The sequence below is a fragment of the Microcaecilia unicolor genome, chromosome 6 (genome assembly GCF_901765095.1).
Source record: "Microcaecilia unicolor chromosome 6, aMicUni1.1, whole genome shotgun sequence".
Classification (NCBI taxonomy): Eukaryota; Metazoa; Chordata; class Amphibia; order Gymnophiona; family Siphonopidae; genus Microcaecilia; species Microcaecilia unicolor.
This window is the reverse complement of record NC_044036.1, coordinates 25753519-25765785: the sequence shown is the minus strand read 5'-3', so window position 1 is coordinate 25765785 and position 12267 is coordinate 25753519. Positions and strand designations below refer to the sequence as shown.

Here is a 12267-nt window from a genome sequence, read left to right as displayed (position 1 = left end):
CTCAGCTCGAAACCTTGGGGTCATCTTTGACTCTTCTCTCTCCTTCTCTGCTCATATCCAGCAGACCGCCAAGAACTGTCATTTCTTTCTTTACAACATCCGTAAAATCCGCCCCTTTCTTTCCAAGCACTCTACCAAAACCCTCATCCACACCCTTGTCACCTCTCGTTTAGACTACTGCAATCTGCTTCTTGCTGGCCTCCCACTTAGTCACCTCTCCCCTCTCCAGTCGGTTCAAAACTCTGCTGCCCGTCTCATCTTCCGCCAGGGTCGCTTTACTCATACTACTCCTCTCCTCAAGACCCTTCACTGGCTCCCTATCCGTTTTCGCATCCTGTTCAAACTTCTTCTACTAACCTATAAATGTATTCACTCTGCTGCTCCCCAGTATCTCTCCACACTCGTCCTTCCCTACACCCCTTCCCGTGCACTCCGCTCCATGGATAAATCCTTCTTATCTGTTCCCTTCTCCACTACTGCCAACTCCAGACTTCGCGCCTTCTGTCTCGCTGCACCCTACGCCTGGAATAAACTTCCTGAGCCCCTACGTCTTGCCCCATCCTTGGCCACCTTTAAATCTAGACTGAAAGCCCACCTCTTTAACATTGCTTTTGACTCGTAACCACTTGTAACCACTCGCCTCCACCTACCCTCCTCTCTTCCTTCCCGTTCACATTAATTGATTTGATTACTTTATTTTTTTGTCTATTAGATTGTAAGCTCTTTGAGCAGGGACTGTCTTTCTTCTATGTTTGTGCAGCGCTGCGTACGCCTTGTAGCGCTATAGAAATGCTAAATAGTAGTAGTAGTAGAAAGAAGAAAGCCAAGTCTCCATTATATACAAAACAGCTGAATGATAATAATTAAAAGGTCATAACTTACTGTCATTTTCGTGCACACTGACTGCACATTATAGGCATGCAATATAAAATAGGATTTAAAAAATACAGATTCATGTATCAAATTAGAGTACCTTGTTATATGACTACTGGAGGACACCATCCTTACATGTAATCAAATTAGGTGAGCTATACTATAACAACCCTCATCCAAAATGACTAAAATCAAACAACTAGAAGCAGGATCCATGCAAAAATTTTTAAATCCACCAAAAATAACATTCCAACAGTAGAAAATAATATTACCCACGAAGAGGTGCACAAAGGGGTATGCGCTCTCTGTCACACTCCTTTGGCAGCCTGCCTCATTTGTGGCAGCCTTTTAGTAGAACACAGATGACCCAAATCAATGATGTAACATTGATTCAAAGTAAAACTCAGTGCGAACTTCCCTTCAGTTGGAAACATTTCTGAATTGGGGCTGAAGGTAGTGTCAAATATAAAGTTGGTCTCTACACTTATGTATCAAGCATAGCTCAACATGCACGTAATGACACTACCAAACTCCTGAACTGATCATGGTCATTGATGCCTACGTCATCATGAATAGTAATCTGTACAGGATAGAACTATGGATTTCTGGAGCACCTTCTCGGAATGGTTGACGGAAGTTAAAATGGTGGTGAACTTCAAAAAGTTACTGAACAGGATGGATGCTTAAAAAAAATGAAAAGAAGAGCCGAAGCCTAATCTAGTAGCACCCTAGATCACAGGTGCTGCAAATGCTAAGCTGTCCAGAGGGACAGTGATAACCAAAGCAACTGGGACAACACTGCATAGACACCAGGTAACCTGACTGCAACAGCAGTTATGAGCCACCAGCAGTGCTATGGCTGTACTGGTTTTCCAAGAAGGCATTAAGTTAGCCTATATGGAGTGACTATGATTACATTCAAACTAAACTGAGCATAGGGTGACTGGGTATTTTAGACAATGGCTTTGCTACAAAACTTGGTAAGTAAACATAGAAGGAGCCCTGTATGTTGGCTTTAATGTTGGTCTTTTAAGAAACAGAGAAAGGTAAGGTCTGATGTAGCCTACCAGTGCAAGTGCAAAGAACGCAAGCATGAAATTGCTGATTTGCTGTTAGTAACATGTAACCTGTCATTAAAATCATCCATAGTACCTGAAGATTGGAGGGTGGCCAATGTGACGCTGATTTTTAAAAAGGGTTCTAGGGGTGATCCAGGAAATTATAGACCAGTAAGCCTGACACTGGTGCCAGGCAAAATACTACTACTAATCATTTCTAAAGCGCTACAAGAAGTACGCAGCGCTGTACACTTGAACATGAAGAGACAGTCCCTGCTCGACGAGCTTACAATCTAATTAGGACAAACAGGACAAACAAGAGATAAGGGAATATTAAAGTGAGGATGATAAAATAGTGGAAACTATTATAAAGAATAAAATTACAAAACACGTAGACAAAAATGGTTTAATGGGACAGAGTCAACAAGGGTTCAACCCAGGGAAGTCTTGCCTCACCAATTTGCTTCATTTCTTTGAAGGTGTGAATAAACATGTGGATAAAGGTAAACCAGTTGACATACTGTATCTAGATTTTCAGAAAGCTTTTGATAAAGTGCCTCATGAGAGACTCCCGAGAAAATTCAGGTGCAATGCCTATATGGCTCAATTAGAGAAAGCTTTTGTATATCCATCAGAATTGTTTTCAAAGGTGGTGGGTTGGCTGCGATATATAGATGACATTCTCCTTATTAGGAAAGGGAATATGATCGAATTAACACAATATATTGAGCATTTAAACTCCAGTGACCCCAGTATTAAGTTTGGCCATCATATGGGGGCTCTAGTGTATATTTTTTGGATGTTAATATACAATGGCGTAATGGGCATTTTATTACATAGTTGTACCGTAAAGATACTGACTAGAATGCTATTTTACATTATCACAGCCATCATCCACAGAATTTAAAAGATAGCATCCCTGGAAATCAGTTTTTAAGGATTTGGAAGCTGTGCAGTTTGTGTCAGGAGCAGGCACGATCCATGATGACTGAGCAGCAGGGATATCCTTCAAATGTAGTACGTAGGGCAGCCAAACGGGCGTATAATGCTCGTAGGGTTTGGCTTAGACAGCCATCACCATTAAAACAGAATCCCCGTCTCGTATGTGTTTTGTCTTACACTCATGTGTCTAAGATGATTGTTCAGATTGTTAGAAAACATTGATCGATTTTGACCATACATAGGCAATTTCAAGATATGCCTATGTTTTCCTATATTCGAGGTCACAATTTGGGTGAGAGGCTTTTTACATGTGGGTTGAAGGATTGGGAAGATAATATTGATGAGTCACATGGGGCATCATGCGTGTGAACACTGTACTTATTGTCAATATGCTCTGCAGGTGAAAGAGCAATAGTACTAGATGAATGTAAAGCGCTTTGAAAATGTATTAGATGATTTATAATATGTAATAAAGGTTTTGTATATGTTCGTAGTTGCTAATGAATGGTGTTTGATACAATTTATGCAACTATACTGGAATTCATGTACCCAGTTATTTAGTTCTGAGAAAAGAGTAATGGGATAGGAGGCAAAATTCTGGTGTGGATTAGGAATTGGTTAGTCAACAGAAAACAGAGGATAGGGCTAAATGGTCATTTCTCTCAATGGAGGCGGGTGAACAGTGGAGTGCCACAGGGATTGGTACTGGGACTGGTGCTATTTAACGTATTTATAAATTATATGGAAATCAGAATGACGAGTGAGGTGATTAAATTTGCAAATGATACAAAACTATTCAAGGTTGTTAAAACACATGCAGACTGTGAAATATTGCAGGAAATTGGAATACTGGGCAACCAAATAGCAGTTGAAATTTAATGTGGACAAATGCAAGGTCCACACATTGGAAAGAATAATCCGAATCACAGTTACCCGATGCTAGGGTCTACCTTGGGGATCAGCACTCAAGAAAAAGATCTAGGTGTCATTGTAGATAATACGCTGAAATCTTCTGCTCAGTGTGCAGCGGTGGCTAAAAAAGCAAACAGGATATTAGGAACTATTAGGACAGGGATGATGAATAAGACCAAAAATAATATTAATGCCTCTGTATCGCTCCATGGTGCGACTGCACCTTGAGTATTGTGTTCCGTTCTGGTTGACATATCTCAAAAAAGATATAGTGGAATTAGAAAAGGTTCAAAGAAGATCGACCAAAACGATAAAGGGGATGGAACTCCTCTCATATGAGGAAAGGCTAAAGAGGTTAGGGCTCTTCAGCTTGGAAAAGAGACGGATGAGGGACGATATGATTGAGGTCTACAAAATCCTGAGTGGTGTAGAACGAGTAGAATCAAATCGATTTTTTTAATCGTTCCAAAAGTACAAAGACTAGGGGACACTCAAGGAAATTACATGGAAATACTTTTAAAACAAATAGGAGAAAATATTTTTTCACTCAACGAATAGTTAAGCTCTGGAACTCTTTGTTGGAGGATGTGGTATCTGTGGTCATCGTATGTGGGACAAATTCCTGGAGGTCCATAGTTTGCTATTGAGACAGACATGAGAAGGCTGCTGCTTTCCCCAGGATCGATAGCATGGAATGTTGCTAATAATTGGGTTTCTGCCAGGTACTTGTGACCTTGCTTGGCTACTGTTTGGAAACGGGATACTGGGCCATTGATAGATGGGATAGCTGGACCATTGATCTGACCTAGTTTGGCTTATGTTCTTATGTTAATGTTGTACCTTACTCTTTAGAGATGCTACTCCTTCTCTAATTGGACTCTCCTTGTGTTACTGATAAAATCATAGCGTTATATCTTCAGGAGTTTAATATTGTCACTACATGCATGCAGGGCTATGCTTCATGCAAAAATGTAGAGACCAACTTAATATAAGGCATTATCTTTAGTGCCAACTCAGAAAAATTTCCAAATTTCCAATCTACCGTTACAACTCTCAAGATTGTCCTCACTAGCCATTTTTTGGCAAAGTTCCATACTTTTCTTCAATACGTGTACAGGAGGAAAAACTCTCCCAGATATTCACAATGCAAATTACCCCTTGTTAATCCTGCTTTTCATATAGAAACAGGAACAAGTGATCCTAAATGCAACAAGGCAGAACCAGAACCAAGACATCTATCAGATGGCAACCATCATGATTAAACATTTATAAAGAGTTTTTATAAAATGTATTTTCTAAAAAAAACATTATTAAATGTCCATACATGAATATCACTGTACACTAATTATATCAGCATTTCCAGAAAGATTTTGGCAGTTTTATACCAATCATGGCTCAGAAATCTTTGTTATAGTACTCTTTCCTAGAGATGAGATATACATACAAGATTTCTGCAGTAATCCGGTGTTTCTTTCCGCCATAGAAAGGCTTTGTATGAAAATTGATGCTTGCACTGTAGCCAGTTTTAGAGCAGTTTATATTGCATTCCCCTCCCAGTTCCACCCAAGGCACTGTGAGAATTGATCTGTGGGAAACAAAACAAGGTCAGTTAATAAACCAGTTATGGTGAGTACTGTGTGCAGTTCTGGTCAGAATTAGAGAAGCATGACAAAAATCAAACAAGAAGCTGAATGGCTTCCTTATGAAGAAAGGCATGATAGATTCAGGCTCTTCAGCTTGGGAAAATGACAAAGGAGACATGATAAAGGTTTGTAAAACCATGAGTGGTATAAAACAGATTTAAAAATTCACATTTTTTTTCTTTTATATTACATTTTGGGGCTCATAAAGAACATCCAACAAGTGGCAAAACTGGCAGATATATGTTTTTCTCACAGCAAAACGTCTAAAGCTTATAATCAAACAAACTCAAAAAATCCAAGTCCAATAGTTGCCCCAAAATAAAAGAACGTTTCCAGAGGGGGGTTTTCATGGGCATGACATGGGTGGTGTTACGTGATTAAAGCTTTTTGGCAATAATGGATAGCAAAATGACTTCCTGGAGGTGGAAAGAAAAATGTCTAGAATTAGACTTACTTTAAAAGCATCTAGAGTAACACGAAACCTGTTTTGGGACCCATGTGTGATTTTGCCGAGTGTAGAGGTAGGAGTGGTTGTTTGTGAGAAATAGTGCAGTTGCCTTTGTGTGTTTACCCCAGTCTGAACCTTCTGACCCTCACATTTCCTGCCTTGCTTCCTCTGTCTCACCACCTCCCTTGCCCACACCTGCAAGATCCCCCTGCCACACCCATCCCTTCCACTGTACCTGGTCCCCTTCCCCCACCAAACCCTCACTGTCCCCAAACCCCCACACCTCCCATTATACCTCCCTACCTGCTTGTCCTCTGTCTCTCATTGTTCCTCTGTTTGTCTACTCCCAGTTTGTCCCTGTGTTCTGTGTTGTGGCTGAGTGTGTAATGACTGTTTGCTGGTGGTGGGAGAGTGAGTGTTTTGGGCAGCTGCTGTGTGCTGGGTCTCACGAGATGCAGTAGGTGGAGGTGTGCAAGGTGGTGTTTTCTGAATTCAGAGGGTTGTTGCACCTTTGCACCTGTGGTGGTGGGACACCTGCACGTCAATCATGGATGCACTGAATACTTAGGTGGCTCAAGCTTTGCTGGAGATGGATAGAGGAGAAGACACAGAGGAGATGTCCCTATCAGAGTCTTCAGGCACCGCATCCGCTTCCTGGACCTCACTGACCAGGAATGCTTTACTACTGCTTTGACAGGGTTGCCATACAGCACCTCTGTGACCAGCTATAACTCCTTCTCCAGCCCAGGACACACAGGATTAATCCAGTGCCAGTCCACCTGAAGGTCACTGCCTCCCTCGCCTTTCTGGCCACTGGCACTTTCCAGTCAGTGCTAGCAGTCAATGCAGGCCTCATCCAGTCCACCATCTCCAACTGTCTTACCCAGTTCCTTGCTGCATTCCTCACCCACACCCTACACTATATTACATTCCCCACTACCACCCAGGGACTCCAGAACATGACTCAGTTTTATGCCACAGACTGCTTCCTCTCGGTCATAGGCCTCATCGACAGCACACAAGTCACACTCAGACCTTCCTACCCCCCACCCCGGGCACACCTACAGGAATAGAAATCCATATCACTCATACCATACAGGTCATGTGTGATACCCAGGGGGAGATTTTGGATGTGTGTGCCTGCTACCCAGGCTCCATCCATGATGCCTACATCCTCCAACATTCAGGAATCTACCGCAAGTTTGACCGAGGGCGGTGGTTGGCTCCTAGGTAAGCAGTACAGGGATTCCCAAACCCCATACTCCTGCCCCCTTCCTAATCTTCAACACACCCCCTCCCTCTAGATGCCCTCAGAACCCACAACCATTACTTCACCTCCACAAGGTCGCCATATTAGCCAATACACACCTATGTCCATGATTCTGCTTCCCCCTCACAGGTTACAGAGGCTACTTCCAGTAAATCTCCCATAGTCCACCCCAAAAATGAGGCAGACCACCTAGCTACGCCTCTGCCACTAGAGAAACAGGCCCAGAGTTCAACATGGAGGCACATGCTGCTGCTAGACACAATAGCTCAGCACCTGCAAAATGTGGGAGAGACTGGCTACAGAAGCTAGGAAAAAAGTAACCTGAATGTGCAGTGTATTTTCTTTGTACTCTGCACAGTACAAGAGAAAATGTATTTCTGTTTCTATTTCTCCGGTGTTGTAAACAGAGTCCAGTTTCTTGGTGTTTCCAGTTCAGTTTTTGTCTGCAGACTTCTATTTCTAATATGTGTTCATTTATTTACTGAATTTAATAAGACTATCCACATTCTGCTATATGTGACCAATGTGAAACATTTTATGGGCCTGTAATTTCTGGGCACATATGCAGAATATGGATAGTCTTATCAAATTCAGTAAATAAATGAACACATATTAGAAACAGAAGTCTGCAGACAAAAACTGGATGACCCTGCTTGTGAATACTGACAACATTTTGACTAGCAAAAAGCATTGGCTGTTTCCCACCTGCATCACTAAAGCCCCTTTACTTATACCCCTGAAGTCTATATCTTCTTATTTTGTTGTCTGGTTTCCTAAGTCAGTTTTTTAGATAAAGATGCCTGCCACTATTCTTCCAGCTAACCCCCTTTGGGGTGGATGACTTACAGTATTACCATGACTTTACTAGGTACAGTTCCACAATCACAGGAGTCATTCTAGGAATTTGAATTAAAATGTTTTAATAATAATCTAGTAGCTCTGTCCTTAATTTCTCATATGTTTATGACAATAGCCATTTTAGTAACAGCTTCCACTGTCACCCAAGGTGGAATTCTGTGGTCTCTCTTTAGAATCAAAGATTCATTATTAATCACAATGTACCGAATGAAACCAACTGGATTATTATTAGGGTTTCTATTCTTAGGTGTTTATTTTACAAATAATTATAGGTTCCATGGCAGTGCAAAAAAATTATTTACCAGTGTTTTCACACCTCAGATAGTATTGCTGGGTATCTTTCTGGTGGAATCAAATATCTAACATTTGTGTCACTAAGGAGTCATCATGGAGGGTACACAACAAGCCTTCAGTACTAGGGAAAGTGGTGTTTGTTCTTAGTACTTATCCAGTAAACACCTATTTTAATTTTTTTACAATAGGGGTATTAAGTTCATACGCCTGCTATAGGTTATCATTTCTGTTGTTTTTCATTCCTTTTTAACTGTATCTATCCTCTATAAGCCTTAGCTATTATTTGACCTTTTTTTAATGTTTCTTTGTCATCTAAATTATGTATCTCTACTTCCATCACTCATCCTGCTTTTTTGTTTTTTCTTTTCTTCCTAAATTAAATACCGCTTGGTGAAAAAGAGAAACTGAATGCAGGGAAAGCAAAGACACTTACCTGTTACTGATGTTCTCTGAGGACAGCAGGCCAAATATTCTCACATTTGGGTGATATCATCCGATGGAGCCCAGTGTGAACACTGACTAACTAGGAAGATAGAAAGTTCTAGCAGCGTCCCAACACGCATGCGCTGCTGCCTTCCCTCCAGAAACACAAGTGCAGGTCCTCCAGACAAGTAAAAAAGCAAGATGCCTATAACTAAAGACAACTCCTATGGGAGGTGAGAGGGAGAATAATCGGCCTGCGATCCTCAGAGAACACCAGCTACAGGTAAGTATCTTTGCTTTCTTTGAGGACAAGCAAGCCTTCATATTCTCACATCTGGGAATCCCTAGCTACAAGGCTCACTGACAAGAAAGCTAGGATAATTGAGTCTTGAAACATCGAGACTAAACTTTCAAACAACCTGAAACGATATACATGGTAACTGTGTAGGTGCAGCCTGGAACAGAATAAAACAGGGTCTAAGAGGGCGAAGTTAGATTGTAGACACTAAACAAATTCTGCAGACTCGCCTGTCCGAACTGTCGCGTCAGGTGTCCTGATCCAAACAGACGTGAGAAGTGAACGTGTGGACTGAAAACCACATTGCAGCCTTCCAAATCTCCTCTATGGAGGCTGATCTCAAGTGGGCTACCGACACCAGCCATGGCTCTGATATTGTGAGTCATGACATGGCCCATAAGAGTCAGCCCAGCCTGAGCATAAGCAAAGGAGATGCAATCTGTTATCTAATTAGAAAATGTGTATTTGCTGATGGCCCTCCCCAACCTGTTGGGGTCAAAAGAAATGAAAGGCTGGGTGGACTGGCTATGGGCTTGAGTCCACTCCACATAGAAGGCTAAGGCTCAAGTATGCAGTAGTTTCGCCAGGATGGGCAAGACGTTTTAGGGAAAAATGTTGGCAGAACAACTGGCTGGTTAAGATGGAACTCTAACACTACCTTAGAAAGGAACTTAGGGTGCATGCGGAGGACTACTCTGTTGTGATGAAATTCAGTATATGGTGTGTGAGCTACTAGGGCCTGGAGCTCACTGACTCTGCAAGCTGAAATGATTGCCACCAGAAACACAACTTTCTAGGTCAAAAACTTCAGATGACAGGAATTCAGAGGCTCAAAAGGAGCTTTCATCAGCTGGGTGAGGACTATGTTGAAATCCCATGACACAGTGGGAGGTTTGGTGAGGGGATTTGTCAGCAACAAACCTCTCATTAAGCGAACAACTAAAAGCTGTACAGAGATTGACTCATCTCCTACACAGTGATAAGCGCCAATTACACCGAGATGAACCTTTACAGAGTTTGTTTTCAAACCAGAGAGGTGTAGGAAATATTCAAGCAGTTTTTGTGTAGGGCAAGAGAAGGGATCTAAGGCCTTGCCCACACAACAGATGGTAAACCTCTTCCACTTAAAAGAGTAACACCTCTTAGTGGAATCTTTCCTTGAAGCCAGCAAAATATGAGAGACACTCTCAGGCAATCCCAGGGGATTGAGTTCTACGCTCTCAACATCCAAGCCATGAGGGCAAGGGATTGGACATTGGGATGTAAAAGGGAACCCTTATTCTGAATGATGAGGGTTGGAAAACAGTCCAATCTCCACAGATCTTCCGAGGATAACTCCAGAAGAGGGAACCAGATCTGCAATAGCCAGTAAGGAGCAATCAGAATCGTGGTGCCCTGATCTTGCCTGAGTTTCAGCAAAGTCTTCTCTATGAGAGATATCGAAGGATACACATAAAGAAGACCCTCCCCCCATCTTTAAACAGCAAGAATTGTACTCGTCATCATGAAACGACTATGCTTATCTTCACTTACCAACATTTAAACTATAAGAAATGTTCCTGTTAACATGAATTGATTATGTCATAAACAAAATCTGTAAGCCACTTTGAGCCTACAAATAGGTGGGAAAGGTTGGGATACAAATGCAATAAATAAATAAATAAATGTAAGAAAAAGGCATCTGGTGCTAGTCTGCCATGTGACCCGAGTCTGGAGCAAAACTAAGGGACTTTTCTGTTCAGATGAGTGGCAAAAAGATCCACTGAGGGGGTGCCCCACTTTCAGAAGATTTTTTTTTTACATTTAGTCAAACAACTTAAATGTCAAGAAAAGGAAACATAAATTTCAATCAATAAAACAAAAGGAAATAATACAACACTTATAGACCACAAATTCTAGGTTCTGGACAAGAAACAAGGAATAAAATTCAAAAAAGAAAAGGAAAAACTTTAAATCTAAGAGCGGTACTGTGCAAAACGATCACAGCCGAATGTCAGCGTTACCAACCTATTGAACTTTCTGGTTTTGAGTTCGACTACTTTCTCTAGCACTAATAAAAACTTTCATTTTTTGAGGGTCAACAAACATATATGTAACAGAATCTAAAGATATAATGCATCGACATGGAAATTTTAACACAAACAGACCCCCTAAAGCAAGGGTTCTAGGCCTAAGACTCATAAATTCTCGTCTCCGCACTTGAGTATCTTTGTTTAAATCAGGATAAATGCGAACTTGTTCCCCTAGGAATTTTTCATTTAAATGTTTGAAATACAATTTGAAAACATTATTTCTATCCAACCCTAACGCAAACGATACCAAAATGGTTGTCCTTTCTGTTACAGTGTCCAAAAAATCTGTTAAATTTAATTCAGGTTGATTCTGGGCATCCAGGGAGGTCGATTTCTTGATCCCAGTTAAATACTGTGCTATAGTAATAGGTGGAACACCCTCTTTTGGAATTTTCAATATTTCCTGAAAATATTTACGAGGCATATCTATTGGTGTAATTAGAGAGGCTTTAGGAAAATTTATAAAACAAGTTATTCTTCCTCCCCTGATTGTCCAAATATTCTAATTTCTTCGTCAGTATATCACTATCTTTAGAGACAACTCCTGCAAACGACTGTAAAGTAGAAAGATCAGCCTTCAAACTTCCAACTTGACTCTCTTGATCCCACATTTTCTGTTAGCATCTGCTGTGATTGTTTTAAGGCTGTAATTTCTTTAGTAAAAGAGTTGGTTACCTTTGTAAGTAGGGAACTCATCCCCTGAATTGCATCCCATAGGGAGTCTAAAGTGACTACAGACGGTCTTTTTACTTCCGTTTCACCTAAGGTTGTAGCTCCCGAGGAGTGGAGGAGTGGCCTAGTGGTTAGGGTGGTGGACTTTGGTCCTGGGGAACTGAGTTTGATTCCCACTTCAGGCACAGGCAGCTCCTTGTGACTCTGGGCAAGTCACTTAACCCTCCATTGCCCCATGTAAGCCGCATTGAGCCTGCCATGAGTGGGAAAGTGCGGGGTACAAATAAAATTTAAAAAAAAAACGTGGGGGTCGAGGTGGCATCAACCCTCCTATTTTCGGATGTTCCCACTATCGGGGTAGAATTCGCCGAGGTGCCTCCTTGAATTGAGTAGTTACTCTCCTCTTCAGGGGTTGAAACACCCGTTCCTACCTCGGCGATGGAACTACATCCGGGTCGAAGTGGGGCTGAATTTTCAAGCGGACTCAGAGAGACCACTCCGTCG

General features: G+C 41.5%; 1 protein-coding gene across 12 annotated transcripts in view; it reads right to left on the bottom strand.

Moving 5' to 3' along the window:
- The window catches only part of OSBPL9 (oxysterol binding protein like 9), a 272285-nt gene that overhangs the window by 22661 nt on the left and 237357 nt on the right, over window positions 1-12267 (bottom strand). For all 12 annotated transcript variants that reach the window (XM_030205278.1, XM_030205279.1, XM_030205282.1 and 9 more), the window contains one exon: window positions 5230-5370. In XM_030205278.1, coding sequence (XP_030061138.1) covers window positions 5230-5370 — 141 coding nt within the window. The remainder of the gene's footprint in view (window positions 1-5229; window positions 5371-12267) is intronic.